This window comes from Coccidioides immitis, assembly GCF_000149335.2.
Source record: "Coccidioides immitis RS genomic scaffold supercont3.5, whole genome shotgun sequence".
Taxonomy (NCBI): domain Eukaryota; kingdom Fungi; phylum Ascomycota; class Eurotiomycetes; order Onygenales; family Onygenaceae; genus Coccidioides; species Coccidioides immitis.
This window is the reverse complement of record NW_004504307.1, coordinates 23,072-41,742: the sequence shown is the minus strand read 5'-3', so window position 1 is coordinate 41,742 and position 18,671 is coordinate 23,072. Positions and strand designations below refer to the sequence as shown.

Genomic DNA, 18,671 nt, shown 5'->3' with positions numbered 1-18,671 from the left:
AAAGACTTCTGGATTGGAAGACATTGCTGCAGGAACAGGATATTGACCTTGTTCAATGGCAAGCCAGGCATCAAGATTACTGGGGACTGAGGGAAGAGCCACATCCAGAGGCAAAGGTTGATCACCAGCCTTCCAACCTGCCAGAGGCAGCTCATCAATCATGTCCAGCTCAATAATGGTGAGTTCTGGCCAGTACTGCTGAAGGTAGTTAACCAGTCCTGAATGGATGCTAGTCCAGCTTCACAGTTTCCCTCCCTTTCTATGTGTCCAGAAGACTGCTGTGCTTGGATAGAGCAAGATCCAGTGGCTGTGGATGAAGGTCTGCTTCACAATTGTTCACCACTTATGGGCCTGCTGAGTCCCATACACACTGACAATGATATCAAAAGACTGGTGGAAGAGGATCTGGTACTGCTTTGACTCCCAGTGTTTACACAGCCAGTTGCTATTCCCATTGCTGTTCCAGCCCCAGAGCCATGTAAAGAGCATCTCAATGTTCCTGACTTTCATTCTGGAGTCTGTAATGAACTGGATGTCTTTCCAAAAGTGGAAATGTTGAAAGATTTGTGAGATATCAGCACAGGTGAGTGGAATTTCACTATTGCATGCATTCTCAAGCCTAGTGGAATGAAATGGCTGTTGGGTGACACAGTCAGCCAGGCTTCTGAAGACACCCTTCTGGAAGGCTCTCAGGCAGAGAGTTACCAGCAGCTGCAGCAGCAGTGCAGAGCAGGTGGAGTCTAGATGGACATCCAACATGCAGTTGAATACATCATGAAAGAGCACAAAGTCAGACTTGAACTTGATCAGTTGCTGGTACTGCTGGTAATAGACCATCTGTAGAGTTGGGGTGTTGAAGACCATGTGCACCCAATGTGGTGGCTTGAATGTCATGGCCATCCAGTCAAGCTTGTCAAGAAACCAGGCATAGCCATACAGCTCCAGTGTGGATGCCATCTCAAGGCCCTTCTGAATCTGCTCTGTGTCAGAACTCTCTGGAGGCAGTTGCACCTGATGATTGAGCCACAGGCCATTACTGTGGCAGAGATGATTGCCCTGGCATCCATACATGCACAGGAGGCATTAAAGAAACATCATCATCATCTGAGTGTGTTTCCAGTGCACCACAGTGCGCAGCTGCAAGCTGTAGATCATCTCAAACCCAGTGCACAGCTTGTTGATGTTCCACTGCAGCCACCCCAGAAGCTGGTTGGTGCAATAGTTGAGAAAGAGCACTGGGCATTGGGGCACAATTGTGGGATGATTGGCTAGATCACTTTTCTGGAGGATTTGGTCCATGGCCTGCAGGACAGCAGCAGTGACCCAGTACTCCTCCTGAGTTCTGTAGAACTGCTGGTGGCAGTCAGAAATGGCAACATGGCACCATTGCTTGGTGTGGATGTATGTGTGCAGCAAGGCCAGAGGGAAATGGCTAATGGCCTTTCCAATATGCTGCTAGATCTGTACCAGCCCAGGATCCAGAGCCAATGTGTCCAGGTTCTCATTTGCAAACAGGGAATGCTGGCTGGCTGTGAAGATCTTCTTGATGGTGTTGTAGAACTGGCAGTAGAGCAGACTCTGGTGGTGAAGTGGGGAGCACTGGTGTGGCTCTAGTGTCATGGACCCCAGATCATGCAGGAATAACAGTGGATAGAACTGCTTGCATCAGAACCCTTCCTGTGGATGTTCATGTTCTGAATCAGAAGTCTGGACATTGGCAACTGGTGTGCCACCTGCTGAATGTTCATCCAGATTGCTGGTATTCTCTTTATCTTTATCTTCACTGCCCTTACTGAGCTCTGGCTGGTATGCATCTTCATCCTCACTCCTGTATGCCAGCTCCACTGACTGGTGTTGGATGTGGCCAGAGTCTGAGGCCTCAGATGTTACTCTTTGCTGAACATGGCTGTAAAGTTAGTGGGACTGTTGGAGCTGGACAGCTGCTGCTGGGTGGTCATTATTGATCTGCATCTTTATTGAATTGTCTGGTGAGCTATCAGGCTCAGATGAAGTGGGAGAAGAGATTCTTTGTGCAGCTGGTGAATCTCTCAGTCATTTACAGAAACAATTCAGGCAGCAATGTTGTCAGATGAATGTGCAGGGTGTGTGTGTTGACTTCTGGTGCAACAGAAAGCTCCAGAGTGAGACCATCTTCTTACTAGGCTGGTATTCGGGACCGGGATGGGATCCCATTTTCCATTGAACCTGGTCCCTGTCCTGAATTTAGAAACAGCCAGGATCCCAAATATGAAATCTCAGTCCCATGTCCCATCCCACTCAAGAGCTTGAGGTCCCATTCCCATTCCTATTCCAGAAATTATTTCCCAGTCCCATCCTCAAATAGAAAATTATGTCCCACATTCCATCCCAGCAGAGATGGTAGACTCCCATTTCCCATCCCGGCTGGGTCCATAGTGGGACTGGGATGGGACCAGGATTCCTGGTCCCATCATGTCAAATTCATAGAGAAGAGTCAAACTGATCAAATTTTGTGTGGACTGTTACCAAATTTCATTACTTTTTTGATGAAGGCGGAACCCATAAAAAAATCAATTTGATTGTCAAAAGAAACCAAGTATTAAAACTAACTAATGGCTGAAGCCAGCAAACAAACAGGAACTGCCTAAATGGCAAGTTAATCATCATTATCATCATCTTCATCATCATTATCATTCTTCTTCTCCCCCTCCTCCTCCTCCTTCTTCTCCTCCTCCTGCTCCTCCAGAACTGGCTTTGTGAACCAGACAGGGGCTCTAATACCTGCCATTTGACAGGTGGAGACCCTGATGGTGCTGGGGGGAGGCAGGGAGGCAGTGGTGGGTGGTGGCAGTGGTGGTGGAGTGGTGGCAGCAGTAGTTGGCAGGGTGGGGGCAGCATGCAGGCAGTGGGTGGTGGCAGCAGAGGCAGAGTGATCAGGTGCATCAATCAGGCTGAAATAGTTTGACCTAATTTTGGCACCAATGCCAAGAACAAGCTTCATATTGTTGGTGTTGACTGTAATGTGCTTATAGTGTGCCATTGCCATAACAGAGTCTATATTACTCAGTATAATTGTTGGTGCCATTGCTAAGGGTGACTTACACTCAAACAGAGCATACAAGATTGCTTCAGCTGTCTTCTGAAGTGACTCAATGGCAGTATGTTGCCAGTGATATTCATGTCCTTGGTGACAGGACAAAGTAATTTCCTGAACCAATCACTGGAACAGGGCCACCAGCAAGATTAGCTTGGTAGAGCTCTGGAAGTGGTGGATTTTCTTGATGGCACCTATTTTCACCAATTAGCATCAAGACTGTTATCAAAAATCATTACTTTTTGACATATGAGTGCTGGCCTTCCAATTTTGAACAGGGGGGCAGGGGTGGAGATTCTCCTGATTAAAGTTGGTCAGATCAACATCTTTATTGGCTTTATGCCAATTGCTCTTCTTCAGGGCCCATTCTTTCAATGCAGCCTTGTGCTGCTCCTCTCCAGCTGTATGAAATGGATGTGCACAGGGAAAACTAACATCTTGTCAGTAAACAATGTGTGTCAGAGCAGTATTCTGCAAGCACTCACCTCTTAACACAACCCATTTTGTTGCAGTATATGTTTATTGTACACACAGACATTGAAGTGCAGTAAATAAAAAGATGGTGAAGGGGGGGGAGAGGGGAATCATCAATGTTAGCCCTGAAGAGAAAGAAGAAGAAGAGAAAGAGAAAGAGAAGAGAAGAGAGACTGACCTGATATTATTATTCTGTAGCCAGCATAGCAACAACACATTAATCTTGCTTATAGCAACATGCCTGTAGAATGTAAACAATGTGTATAGTAACTATTCTACAGTACTTGGTCAATACACTCTATAATCCCATTATCCTGTAGCCAGCATAGCAACAATGTGTTGAGCTTGCCCATAGCAACATGCCTGTAGAATGTAAATAATGTGTATAGTAACCATTCTATGCAAGTACTTGATCAATATACTCTATAATCTCATTATTCTGTAGCCAGCAATTCAACTCATCACATACAATTGTGAAGATGGGGCCAAAACAATATTCAATGAGAGAGAAGACCCATGCAGCACAGGAGCACTGCCAGGCCTTGAAAGACCATTAAAAAGATATATTCAAGACAGGAGAGACAGATTGCAAGGCACACCATGACATGCTGAAGAGAATCTGAGCAAAACATAAGTGATATGTACTCTCAGTAGTTTGCATTGAATCATATTGACATCCATTACAGGCAGAATAGCAGTGAGAAGGATTGCAAGATGATTGAAGATAAAGCCATTGAAGAGTTAATGGCCAAGTGATTTGCCAAGAGCAAGTTAAAGAAGTACCATGAGCACCAGCTCATGGTCTCTCAGCAAAAGAAGAGGGAGGAAGAGAAGAAGTATTGCTGAGAAGAGGTTACAGAGACTGAGAATGAAGCTTGGCAGAAAAAGAAGGTAGAATTTAAAAGTAATGAAATTTGATAATGGTTCTGACATATTTAGATTAAAACAAGCCAGATGCAGCATTCTATTGCTGCATGTAGGAAGACCTGATTCTGCTAAATGATAGTCAGGCTTGAGGTCAAGATCATGGCCCATGATCATAATTGTCTTGCTGTGGTTGGTGTGTTGAGAGAGAGAGTTGAGGAGGAGATGAGAGAATTTCTGGATCAATTACAGGGTCTGAGTGAAGACAATAACAGCTTATCTGCCCCAGAGGAGATGGAGAAAGATGATTTTGAGATTGTGGTGTCCTCTGATAAGAATGATGAGGAGGACAATGAGACAGAGGATGATTGGATTATTGATATCTAGAGAAGGAAGTTAGGTTTTTAGTTCTTTTTTCATATTAATTTGAGAATGGGGTGTTATTAAATTGGCAAAATGTTTTATTTTCCTGAAGAAGAATGTTCCATTTTATAGAAGAAGAAGATTTTGTAGTTGATTGCTGTACTTACAGAGTAAAATGAGGCTAACTATCTAGAGATTGTTAAATTTTGTGTGGGCTCTGACCACATTTTGTTACTTTTTTGACTAAGGCAGAACTTAGAGAAAAATCAATTTGATTGTGAAAAAAAAAAAAAAAAAGAAAAATCTAATGACTGAAGCCAGCAAACAAGCAAAATCTACAGAGGTTTCTTTAGAATTGATTATAGTTCAACATGGAAAAAAACAATTTGTATTGTGGAAGGAGCTGCATTATAAGTTATTTGTTACTTGGTGATTGACTACTGAAGCTGCTCAGTTGATTAATGATAAGAAGTGTGGTGACCCCAACTGGAAGGCAAAGCAATGCCATTCTGATTTTTGGTCAAAATTTGATCAGGTGGCAGAGCATTCTAAGAGTACTTCAGAGATGATTTGCAAGCATTGCCAAATCTTTCTCAGCCATTCAAGCTTTTCTTGAAATAGTACAAGTGGTCTGAAGAAGCATTTAATGAGCAAAGATTGTACAAAAACTGATGACAGACAGGGTAACACTCTGGTTAACATGATGGTAGGTCATGGATTCTAATTTCCCAAATGTAATAAATTTTAGTAATGGTTCTGGTGTCTTAGCAACAGTTTCTGAAGTGTCCTCAAACAGATTCAGATCTGCCTGTTCCTGAATGCAATCAAGACAATTTTCTCCAGCAGCTTGTGCAAACATTAATATTCTTGAATCTCTCATTTTGTACTATTGAGAATCCAGCATTCTGCATATTAATAATCATGCTCAACTCTGCAATGGCTTTACAGATACCCACATGAGGAACATTATATCAGGTCATGAATGATATGTACAATCAGCTATTCTGAAATCTTCTTTTTGACCATGATTCAACAATCAAGATATCTCTGGCAGTGGATAATTGGACAAGTCCCAATAACCTTGTCTTTATGGCAATTAATGGTTATTATATTACAAAGGATTGGGAGTACCATGAGCATTTACTGAATTTTGAAAGTTTAGAGGGTGCTCATACTGGCAAGAATATGGCAGAGATTCTTCAACAATTACTAGCAGCATGAAGACTTGAGAGCAATCTTCTTGCAATTACAAGTGACAATGTGTCAAACAATGATACTATGTGAGCATATCTTATACATCAGTTAAGGCCAGCATTGCAGCAGTTGAACAAGACAACTGATTGGGATGCAGAGAGTGGGACAATATTCTGTCTTGCTTATGTGATTCAACTTGTGGTTTGAGAGCTGGTTTGCAATCTCAAGATTCAGCCAGACAATAATACTCTACCCACTATCTTTGATGAGAGCTCAATTACTGATGATCTAGCATCAACAGACACATTTGCAAATACTCTTAGAAAGATAATGAAATTTGGTAATGGTCTTGATATACTTGAGTTGATTTACTAATCTTTGCTTGACAATAGATTTGTCTTGTTGCCAATGCAACTAATGCCTCCCCCCAACTTGCTGCACATTTTCAAGAATATCAACAAGAGAACCAGCACAAGATGATTCAAGATGTTTGCACAAGATGGAATTCCATTTATGAGATGTGTGTTCATGCCTTGTTGCTTTGACAAGCTGTGGACTCATGGATCCAGAACTCATTACCAAAATACTAAAGGCTTCACTTATTGGACCATGACTGGAAGCAGCTAGAGTATATGATTGGACTGTTGCAGCCATTCAGTTGATTTATCAAGATACTGTTCAAAACAACAGACCCAACAATTCATCTGGTATAGGCAATGTACAATCATCTTTTCCAGCATTTAGAAAGAGAGGAGAACAAGACCCAACAGTTGATAACAAGAGAGAACATTCAAGAAGCTATTAAAGCTGCCAACTTGAAATTCCAGAAATACTATAGTGATACTGAGCATTCAAAGAGTGAGCTGCTAGCTGTAGCTGCTGCCCTCCATCCATCATGCCACATGAGAGCATATGATTCAGAGGATTGGACCAGTAATGAGTGTGAAACATACTGATAATATATTTTGAGGTTTTACAAAAAGCATTATGAGAAATATAAACAGCCAAGAGAAGTAATACTTGATGTGAATGATGTATGTTTGTTATAAGTATTATTCTGATTTCTTCTCTGCTAACTTCTCTAGAATATTGAGCAAATGATTTTTGAGAGACTTCATCAAAGATGAGCAAATTTCCAAAATGAAATGGAGCAATATTTAAATGACAAGAATTTGACATCATCTTGAGCTCCAATTCTGGAACAGTGGAGGATGCTAGAGCCTGATTTTCCAACTGTTGCTTGGATGGCAAGGGACATTCTGGCTATACCTTTGACAGGGGTTGAGGTAGAATGGGTTTTTAATGTTGCTTGGGATACATGTTATTATTGATGATTGCAGCTCCATGCATCTACAATCAAGAAGATCATACTGCTTAAACATGGAGATAAGGTGCATATGCTGGATGAAGCACTTATATCACATGAGAAGTTGGCCAAGAAAGTTATCCAAGATAATCAAGATGATCAAGATACTTCAGAGATTGTATAGAAAGAGATTGCAAGCCTGCTAAATCCACTACTTAATTCAGATGAGGAACAGGAAATATGTCAATGTTATCAATAGATAGACTCAAGTAGCTAATAGCTTGCAATATGATCCAATTATGCAAAGAGCATTACCAAATTTTGGTACTTTTCCAAAGTTGAATAAATTGATAAAATTATGTTAGGACTGTTACCAAATTTCATTACTTTTTGACAACATAAATGGGACTGGAGTTCCTGGTCCCATCCTACACTTTACTGGTCCTGTCTCATATACAATATTGAAATCCTGGTCCTATCCCATTTTGTCATGTCAGGTCCCGGGCCCATCCTACTAGCTAGATTTTGATCCTGGTCCCAATCCCATCCCAATCCCAGTTCACATGGAACTGTCCCAATATGCTGTTAAACAACCCAGTCCCATCCCATTAAGCTGAGCTTCAACCTGATCCTGTCCTCAGGATGGGAATTGGGACAGGAATCTGGGACCAGGACAGGAAATTCTGGAACCGGATACCACTCTACTTCTTACTAATATTGTAGAAGCTGGTGGTCAGATAGTGCCTGTTCATGGCCTGATTCCACATGCAAAAGAAGACATCATGCATGCCAGACCAGATGGCATGCTGGATTGAGAGCTTCAGGTTCTTAGCAGTCAGAAGGAGTATGAGTCTCTAAAAGTGCTGAAGCTCTGGATCTTGAATAGTTGTCTGCACATGCTTTCAGAGATGGTGAAGTTCTGCTGGCTGTAGTGAAAAGTGGAACTCCTGCACCTGTAGCTACTTATGAAAAGTCTGATTATAGCCTTCTGTCTGAGCTGTAGTGGAACTGAGCTGGATATGTGTGGCACTGGATGGCAGGTGGAGAAGTGTGGATGCAGAGTAAACATGGTGAAGGGCTGGAAGAAAGATCTTGTCTGTTCAGAGAGCATACTTCTGCTCTGTAATGATGTAGTGCTGGTGCTGGAGGCTGAAAAGCTGGGGGAAGAGAATGTAGACCTCAATCTCAGAAAATTCAACCAGTTGTCTAAACAGAAGATGAGGGATCTGGTGAACTGGTCTCTGGAACTGGTGGACTCTTTCAGTCTGCTCATCTCTCCACTGGACTGAAATGGGATCCAGGTGAAGAGAACTCTTCAGATTGCTTGTCAGAAACCAGTTGGCTTTCCATTAGAACTTCTCATGGGCCACTGTAAGACTTGAGGCCAGACTACTGGTGCTATCAATGTCAATCATGGCATGCAGGGATGCTGGCATCAGGATGGTATCACCTTTCAGATCAATGGTTGTGGGGTGTGGAGGTACTTTCTCATGAGCTAAAGACTCTACTGATGCACACATCCCACTGTATAGTCTTTGGTGCTGATGAACTGGCAGGATGGTGTTCCACTGTATGGGATAGGAAGACATGCTGGCATGCTCTAAGATATCTGGACATTTCCAGCTTGCCATCTGTAAGAGAGACACTGTTGGCATGGAGAGTGGCTCTAATGCAGCATGAGCCTCAGTAGAGCACCCATGATGGGTCTGCAGCTGTGCCACCAGCTTCTGTACAAGTATGTTGTCTTCTTTTGTTGATTCTACTGTATTTGTGGGCAGGAAGGGTCCATAATCTGATCTTGACTCTGATGTACTGGGGCTGGACAGGCCTGAAGGCATTAGCAATGGTGCTGGATCTAGAATGTAGTTAGAGATTTAAAATGCTTGGTCATCTTATTCTGTTATGGATAACTGACCATCCTCACTGCTGCTGGATTCTGCTGGTGATGGAGGGCTCTTGTGCTCTATTTTGTCAGACTCAGACTCAAGCAATCCTTCTTCAATCATGTCTGGTGGCTCAGAGCTTCCACACTCAACAGATACTGTATCAAGAGCTTCCTGTAGGTCCACAAATATATAGGGCAAATCCTCAACAGGCTGGAAAAGACTGGCCCTGCTTTAGAGATTGCAGGTCAAGAAGATATTCTGGAACAATGTTAATGTGCTTGCTGATGTGACTGCTTGCTGCTGCTGTTGTTGTCTTTAATATGCTTGCACTTGTGCCTGAACTGTGTCTCTCTCAGTTGCATACTTGTGTGGCCACCCATAGCTCATGCTGACTGGAGTGGTTTTGACCAATGTGCTTGCTGTGTGGAGAAATTGCAGAGGATGCACTGGAATAACATTGAATCTGAAGTGTCTGAGCCAGAGTCTTGAGATGGTGAGATTTTGGCTTGGCTTACTGGATGAAATGAACATTTGTGATAAATCAGAAATGTCACTCTTCTGATCATCCCAAGTCTATAAATTTATTAAAAATATCAGTCTCTTTCTTCTGCCAACTTTGAGCCTACAAAATAAAGCTCTGTTTTCTTCATTGTTTTATCACAACCACCTCAGATCATCTCTTTGGTAGTCTGAGGCTTCATCCAGGTTCCTTCTCTTCTCTTTTCTGTCCTTCCAGTTGTTGAACAGATTGTTATTGATCATGATAGCTCAGAGACATTCCAGCACCTGGCTGTGATCTCTCAGCATGAAGACAGAGCTACATCTCTCCAGTGCTTTCACTGTACTTCAAAGAAGAAAAGCAAGAAGAACATCAAATCAGCCCCAGTCCCTGCCATCAGTAATGGCAGGAAGCAGTTGATGCCCACTGTTGAACAGTTTCCTGTCAAGCAACATGCCTCTAGATGGTGAGTGGCAGCCCTGAACCTTATGGTTCTATGTATAGCATCTATTAACAGATGGTTCTGGATAAAGATCTTGCCCAAACCACTTCTTTCAATAAGAATACACTATTTCCAAGTCCCATGAGTGTTCCTGCACATACACCATACCACAGCAAGCCTAATCTGGAAAGCCAGAACCAATAACTATCTAGCTCTTGATCAGTAACATCAGAAGAGGTTTTGGCTTTAAAGAATTTTATTTTATATCAGGAGAGCAGGCACTCAGAGATGATCTGTCAAGAGAATAAAAAAGAAAAAGCATCTAGATTGAGCCAGAGCTCAGTCTTGAAGAACAGCTGCTTTGAGAAATAATCAAGTCTCTTGCTCAGCAGCCTTCAAGTGTCAACACTAATCCAGACACCACACAGAAAGAGAGAGAGACAGAGACAGTTCTTCTGCTTGACTGACAACTCTTCTGATACTGATACCAGCTATTCCAGAAATCATTATCAACAATCAAGCACAATTGGTTCATTGGCATACTTGACATTGACTTCAGATCTGGATGCAGATCCAGATGGATGGGATCATATTAATAACTCAGTGTGGAGGGGTTCAAGAGAACACTTGCTTTATAGACAGCAGAGAAAGATTAGATGTGTGGAGAAGATGATAGAAAGAAGAGTAAATTACAGAAGCAGGTATTGCAGATGGCCATGCATCTGAACAAGATGGTCTGCTGAAGAGACTGCAAGGCTAGTGCAGCTGTAAGAGAGGCATGGCAACAACTGGGCTTTGACCAAAGAGCTGGACAAGAAGATGTCTGAGCCCAGGCTGTGGAACCATACACAGGTGGATCTTAAGGATTGAATGCAAAATGTGAAGATTGGTCTTATAAGATATGCAGTGGCCTTCTGTATGGGGCAGTCTGGTCTTGTAAACTAACATTTGACCACAGGAGAGGTGATCCAGTACCAGATGACTACTGTCAGATTCATCTAAGTGACTGGCATCTGAAATCAATTGCATGAGGGTGGCTAAGACAACAAGAATGAGAATAGCTTCCAGGCACCCTAGCATGCTTGGACAAGTGTTATGAACTCAATAAGGTGGTTTGGGAAAGGTTTCATATACAGTGCAGCAGGAGGGAAGCAGCCTATTGAGCTGACTTAGAGAAATAGTTGTTCCAAGCTGATCAGATACTTTGTCTGTAAAGCAACTGCCAGACATACTGCATAAAATTTGGCAATTCTGGCTTGAATTATATGCATCCACTAGCAAATCACAGTAGCAGGAAATACCATGCCGAAAACATCAGAATGAGAGTAAAAGAAGACAGTGTAGTGGATTCAAGATAATTCTATCTTCTGGGAAAGCTGAAGAGAACAGATCTATAGAAGAGAAGAAGTGCAAATGATAAAACACAGACTTCTGTCATCCAATTCAGAGAATACATCTTGCAGTCAATGTTTGCAGATGGAAACCAGCAGTCAAAATTGATGGTAAAAAATTGACAATGGTCAAAATTGACAGTAAAACTTGACAACCAAAATTGATGACCAAAATTGACAACCAAAATTGACAACAGCAAAAATTGACAATGGTCAAAATTGACAGTCAAAATTGATGAACCAAATTGACAGCGAAAATTGACAGTCAAAATTGATGATGGTAAAAATTGACGGTCAAAATTGACAATGGTGAAAATTGACAGTCAAAATTGATGAACCAAATTGACAGCGAAAATTGACAGTCAAAATTGACAACCAAAATTGACAGCAAAAATTGACAATGGTAAAAATTGATGGTCAAAATTGACAATGGTCAAAATTGATGGTCAAAATTGATGATGGTCAAAATTGATGATGGTAAAAATTGACAGTCAAAATTGACAATGGTCAAAATTGACAATGGTAAAAATTGATGGTCAAAATTGACGACCAAAATTGACGATGGTAAAAATTGACAGTGAAAATTGACAATGGTCAAAATTGACGATGGTAAAAATTGACAGTCAAAATTGACAATGGTGAAAATCAACAGTCAAAATTGATGAACCAAATTGACAGTGAAAATTGACAGTCAAAATCAACAACCAAAATTGACAGCAAAAATTGACAATGGTGAAAATTGACGGTCAAAATTGATGACCAAAATTGACAATGGTCAAAATTGACAGTCAAAATCAACAACCAAAATTGACAGCAAAAATTGACAGTCAAAATTGATGACCAAAATTGATGATGGTCAAAATTGATGGTCAAAATTGACAGCGAAAATTGACAATGGTAAAAATTGACGGTCAAAATTGACAGTCAAAATTGACAATGGTCAAAATTGATGATGGTAAAAATTGATGGTCAAAATTGACAACCAAAATTGACAATGGTAAAAATTGACAGTGAAAATTGACAGTGAAAATTGACAAACCAAATTGACAGCAAAAATTGACAGTCAAAATTGACAAACCAAATTGACGACCAAAATTGACAGTGAAAATTGACAGTCAAAATTGACGAACCAAATTGACAGTGAAAATTGAAAGTCAAAATCAACGACCAAAATTGACAGCGAAAATTGACAATGGTGAAAATTGACGGTCAAAATTGACGACCAAAATTGACAATGGTCAAAATTGACAGTCAAAATCGACAACCAAAATTGACAGCAAAAATTGATAGTCAAAATTGATGACCAAAATTGATGATGGTCAAAATTGATGGTCAAAATTGACAGCGAAAATTGACAATGGTAAAAATTGATGGTCAAAATTGACAGTCAAAATTGATGACCAAAATTGACGAACCAAATTGACAGCGAAAATTGACAGTCAAAATTGACGACCAAAATTGACGATGGTCAAAATTGACAGCGAAAATTGATGATGGTCAAAATTGATGGTCAAAATCAACAACCAAAATTGATGACCAAAATTGATGATGGTCAAAATTGATGGTCAAAATTGACAGCAAAAATTGACAATGGTAAAAATTGACAGTCAAAATTGACAATGGTCAAAATTGATGATGGTAAAAATTGACAGTCAAAATTGATGACCAAACTCAATGGTTAAAACACATCTTGTGCATCTGCAACAGGTTCAGCTTATTAAAAACTGTCAGCCAAAATTGATGACAATGAAAATTGATGGTAGAAATTAGTGGTCAACACTCACAGCCAATAGTCTGTGGCCTCATGCTTTGGAGGAACTGTGTTCCAGTTGGTATTGGTGTTAGCTGATGTTGGTGGCCAACATCAGCAGTTAAGATTGATCAGGAAGAGCCAGCATCACTATAAGCACCCCAAATCAAACACATTCAGATGTTCTGCTGCATCATACTTAAAGACTGTGAAGCTTCAGCAGCATCTCAAGCTCCAGACTAGCAAAAGAGACTCAGCATTGCCATGTCATGACACATCTTGCATATCTCTGGGCAAGGGGATCCTCTTCTTGAATGAAAGGCCACAGGCACCAAGTCTCAATAGCATCAGTGGCTATGCCAGCACAAACTTGATAGAATGCTAATATTAGTCAGTCACACTGTCACCAGACTGAAGGCTCATCAGCACATCCAACTGCTGAGTATTCAGCATGGACACAACTACAGTGAGAGATACAATGGATGGCTTTCAGCTAAAATTGCTTTGATTAGATCTAACTACTGATCTATTCAACTCTCCAGAACAAATAGTCTAGAGCAAACAGTCATGATTGTTCCATATATCTCTAATAATATCCAGTCATCTTGACAGAAGTGCTGCATAATTCTTAAGTGTTTCTTTTTAAATTTCACAGCCATGTGGCCACACCAGGCCTCATACTGTATCCAGATCAATAATGTCTGAAACTATACCAATCTCTCTCTGCAGCAATATGACCAGTTTATTGAAACTCTTCTGCATTGCCTGCCAGTCAAGAATGTTGCTTTCAATCTGGACATCTCTGCACACCAGGCAGTAGGTGTACATAATTTCATTCATCTGCCTGTAGCAGCAGATGCATGTCTTGTCTTGAGTCTCATTCTTCTTCAACCAGCTCAGACTTAGCAGAATAAGTCAGAAGATACAAATACAGATATAATTCATGTTTAGAATCTCCAGAGTGCTGATTAGAACACCTGGACTTGCATCAGTCTCACCTCCAGGCAGTGGCAGATCCTGATTGAAGACATTAATGCACATGTCTCAGTCCTCAACACTTATACTGCTATAGACTGCTGCAATACAGTAGTCTTGCTTCTGCAGTCACTGTATGGAAAGTTAGCTGGGGAAGAAAACACAAGAAAAAAGGATACAGCAATCTATCATCTCAAGTATATAAATCACACAGGGGAATTCTGTCAGAATAATAATCTTCTCTGGATGTCTATGATAGTCTCTCCCCATGCTCTGCAGGATATGTTGAATCACATAATACTTAAAGCTGGAATTGGCCAGAGCATTAATTGCATAAATATATGGTATCTTCTTGTCTCCATTAGTATGCTACTTATTCTCCATCATCTTCTTATCAGTAAGCTTGAGCTCATATTGCTCAGTCTTTATAAGATTTAGAAAAACTAGAAAGATAGCAATGATTCAGTTTATGCACAACTTCTTGAAAAAAGTCTGGCTGAAAAGCTTAGATTTAGATTCTTGATTATACTTCTTTCATTCCTGCAGGCTTCTCATGTAGCTGTCTTTTAGTTTTTGAATTTCATGCTTCTCATACTGCTGGAGCTTGTCTCTGATCTTTAGCTCTAGACTGCAGAGGACATCATGATGACAGTTGGGGAGCAGCTTTATAATGAGTTTGTTGAACCAACTTGTCTCAGTAATACAGCAGATTATCAGATACTCAAGTATCTGATCAAACTGGTGTACTGCTAATTAGAACTTAATCTAATTCATTTTGGACAGCTGCTTCTTGCTGATCAGTAGCTGCACTCTGACTGAGAGAGTCTTCTATTAATTATGTTGGGCAAATTGCAGTCTGGTATTATTTTTTCATTCAGCAGTGGCCAGTATTGTTATCTAAAAGAGCATGTCTGTCAGTTTTTTACTATACAGTGTTCTGGAAAGCAGCCAGATAGCTGGAGTATAGTCTTGCTTCTCTGCAGCTGAGTTGATCTCTCAAAACTATCTGATGATCTTGCTGTTAAAGCTCTTCTTCTGGTGGCATTTATCTCAGATTATGGCTTGCCATCACAATTGCTGGGCATCTTGTTTCTGAATGTCATGAAGAAGTATCATCATGTAGCTGAAGAGTGAGTCCAGGGTGGTCAGAAACATATGCTAATAATACTGCTGGGAATTCAGATTATATTATCTCAGTATTGCATGCTGTGCAGTCTGTATGAACACATGGCTCAAGTTGCTAATCTTTGTAAGAGTCAAGTCTTTATAATTAATAAAGAGATTCAGTTTTAGACAGTTCTCTGAGTCACCAGAGATAAAGTTATCTTACTCTCTTATTTACAGAGGAAAAAGATCTTTGGGTGCTACTATCAGTATTATATCTTGCAGTGGTTGACTCAGACAGTGTGCAGTCACCTCATTCAGAATACAGACACACAGAATGGGAAACATATTCTGAGAGAAATATCTTAGATAATACTGCTTTGAACTCTTGTGTTCTTTTTCTGTATTTATGACTGCAGAAAGATGCTTGTTGGCTATTGCTGAATTCTTACAGCACTGTTTGATATATAGACAGTTGTAGATAATTCAGGCATTCAGAACAAAGTACAATATCATCTTTATAGTTTTGCTAATTTCTATCTTGTCAGCAATGAATCTATCTTGCTCTAATTCTTGATTTTTGAGAAGTATTCAGAATGCACAGTACAGCTGGTGAGGCAAGACATCTTACAGCATACTATAAATAAGAATCTTTCTGATTAGATCTGTGCCATCATTTTCATTCTGTGGGAGCATGAAGAAACTGGTGAAATGCCACTATATTTGACTGTCCATCTGCTTACATCAAAATCTGTCAGACTTGATGAGTTCTGCTTGATCAACTTGCTTAGTGTTGTTCTCATTACTGGTTTGTGGCTCAGGTTCCAGTTGTGTCACCTTGTCAAGAAACTCATAACCTGTGTCCAAGAGTAAAGTGTCATCACTATTGATTATCTTAACATTTAGAAAGTGGCACTCTTGTTAAATTTTACAGAATAGAGTTGGTGAGCTCTCTTTTTGAATTTCACTGGGTGAAGCTGGTGGATATTTATTTTGAATTTCATTATTCTTAGTTAGTGCTGATGTTGTTCTTGGAACCAGCTGCTCAACCACAATATGTGCAGGTGTGGAGTCATATTCATGATCATTTATAATCTGAGTTGGGCCATTCTGAGGATCCTGAGCTTCAGTAGAGACAGTGGACACAGCATCTGAATTTGATAAATCTATTACAGTATTCAAGTCTATTGAAGTATCTGGGTAGCTAGCTATGCTATTAATTCTATTAAAGCTATTCTTGTAGTCACAATGCAGCTCATTAACAGTCATATCTATATGCATACTGTTCTGGAGACTGTCTTGATTGTGTTGAGAGAGAGAATGAGAGAAAAACAGTATGGCAGAAGATAATAAGTATGTGATGATTCAGTATCAGCAGATTGCAGGCATATCATAATATCCATCATTATCTAAGAACTTTGTCTCTGAGCCTTCAGACATGTTGCCATTATTGTTAGGGCCAGTGACTGACTTAATTTGTCTTTTTTGAATTTCACATATATGGGTAGGCTCCATGTCTCAGACAGTAATCATAAACTTGAGAGTCAGAGATTCATCTGTTTCTTTGCTTAGAATCTTCTCTAGCTGTATCACACCCACTGATTGCCACAGTCACTTGTTAATAATAGTAATCTGCTCATCTGAGCTCTTGATAATCTGAAAGTCACAACAAAATTTACAGTCAGCAGTTAGAATACTCTGCCACTCTGTTTAATTCTTCTCAGAGAGTGTTCTCTGTCTGTCTAGCATGCAATGTGACAGTAATTTATTAATCTGGCAGATCAATACAGAGTCAGAGACTGTGTTTCTGGTGAAGATAATAGCTTGGTAAAGTTCTTTGGCTGTAGGTATTAAAGACTTGGTCAAATCTGGCACATATTACAGAGTGCTTGATATAGTGGGACAGGTCTCAAGAGACTCAAGTGCAGAGAGAGAAGACATTAGTCTGGAGACAGCTGTAGTCAATAATAACTGCTAAACAGATGTTGATAAGAAAATCTGGGAGCTTACAAACTCAGGAAATAAATCTTGCTGGATGCTATACTACTGTTATCTTGTTTTCTGGTACTGGACCTGCATAAGAAGCCACACAAGCATCTTACAGATATTCTCACAGTTAGACTTACTCTTTCAGATCTGCAGAATCTTGTTGGCAAAGCTTTCTTGAGAAATGATATACTCCACCACAGTAATCCAGCTCTTCTTCAGCACTTTCTTAGCTGCTGCTTGATAGATAAGATTCTGAATCTTCTTGTCATAAAGCTCTTGCATGATCTTTTTCAGATTAAGTAGCTTCTCCACTGTCAAGCCAAGCATGGCTTTGGCATGAATCTTATTCATTGTTATCACATTGTACTGGGAGAAATATTATATCAGTGTTTCTTGATCTGATGTCATGCAGAAATAAGGCAGTGACAGAGCAAATCTTTTTGAATTTTACTATCTTTGCAAAATGAAGCAGGATCTTGACTTTATAACACATGATTCTTGATACTGGACAGCTGCTCAATCTCTTATAATAGTTCTTGACAGTAGTTCAGCATCTTTAGATGTTCAGTCAGCTCTGATCTGAGTGTCTTATAATGCTTAAGTGAGTGATGGGTGTTCTGAACTTATAATGCAGCTATAGAATACTGAAAGAGATAATCAAGAAACTTTAAAGTCCATGCAATTGTGGTTGAGAAGGTTGTCAGAATCAGAAATATTGTGAGTGAGAAGCAAAGTCTGAAGCAAAGTGTTGATGTGAAGAGAATGTAAACATTACAGAATCCCTCTAATCTTATAATTATATTGAACTCTTATAGGAAATGCTATTTGCTGTGATTGATGACTTATTATTGTTTTTGCTTTTCAGTCTCTTCTCAATTCTACATATCAAAAAGCCATCCAAGACCTGCCTTATAATATCTTGCCAACCACTGCTGATCCAGCTTCTATCACATTTTTATTGCTTCACTAAGTGCCTGTCTGTCTGTCCAGGCACTGCAGCTGAGCAGCATGAGCTGCAGATACTGGATTTATAAAAAATGTCAGCTTAGTAACTACTGCAAGTTCCAGTACAGCCTGTCAACACAAGTATCTGGAGGTGACATCTCAAGTAAAATTAAAAAAAAGAAGATAGCTCACTGCAAGTTCTGGCTGAGGAGGAACTGTATTCAAGAAACAAAATGCTGATTCAGATATATTCTAGCAGAAAAGAGACACATCTTGCAGAATAAGCATGATAAAGATATAGACTCAAGAGTTCTATTTTACAGTAATTTTCTTGATCAGAGCTGACTGGAGTACAGAGTTAAATCACATGTATAAGTATTCTGTCTGCAGAAAGACAATAATATCTACAATCTTTT

General features: G+C 40.1%; 3 protein-coding genes across 3 annotated transcripts; 1 reads left to right on the top strand and 2 right to left on the bottom strand.

The window, feature by feature from the left end:
* Positions 1 to 2,635: 2,635 nt before the first annotated feature.
* CIMG_13488 (uncharacterized protein) lies at positions 2,636 to 3,575 on the bottom strand (the record flags this gene model as incomplete). Its single annotated transcript, XM_001238846.2, has 5 exons — positions 2,636 to 3,033; positions 3,082 to 3,162; positions 3,194 to 3,267; positions 3,321 to 3,503; positions 3,559 to 3,575. The coding sequence occupies 5 exons, from the start codon at positions 3,573 to 3,575 to the stop codon at positions 2,636 to 2,638; spliced, it is 753 nt and encodes a 250-aa protein (XP_001238847.2).
* Positions 3,576 to 4,331: 756 nt separating this feature from the next.
* Positions 4,332 to 4,798, top strand: CIMG_13487 (uncharacterized protein; the record flags this gene model as incomplete). Its single annotated transcript, XM_004444547.1, has 2 exons — positions 4,332 to 4,438; positions 4,558 to 4,798. The coding sequence occupies 2 exons, from the start codon at positions 4,332 to 4,334 to the stop codon at positions 4,796 to 4,798; spliced, it is 348 nt and encodes a 115-aa protein (XP_004444604.1).
* Positions 4,799 to 17,451: 12,653 nt separating this feature from the next.
* On the bottom strand, positions 17,452 to 17,661 carry CIMG_13486 (transcription termination factor 2; the record flags this gene model as incomplete). The annotated part of the gene is made up of 1 exon (XM_004444546.1): positions 17,452 to 17,661. One exon carries the CDS (start codon positions 17,659 to 17,661, stop codon positions 17,452 to 17,454), a length of 210 nt encoding a protein of 69 aa, XP_004444603.1.
* Between the last annotated feature and the right edge of the window lie 1,010 nt (positions 17,662 to 18,671).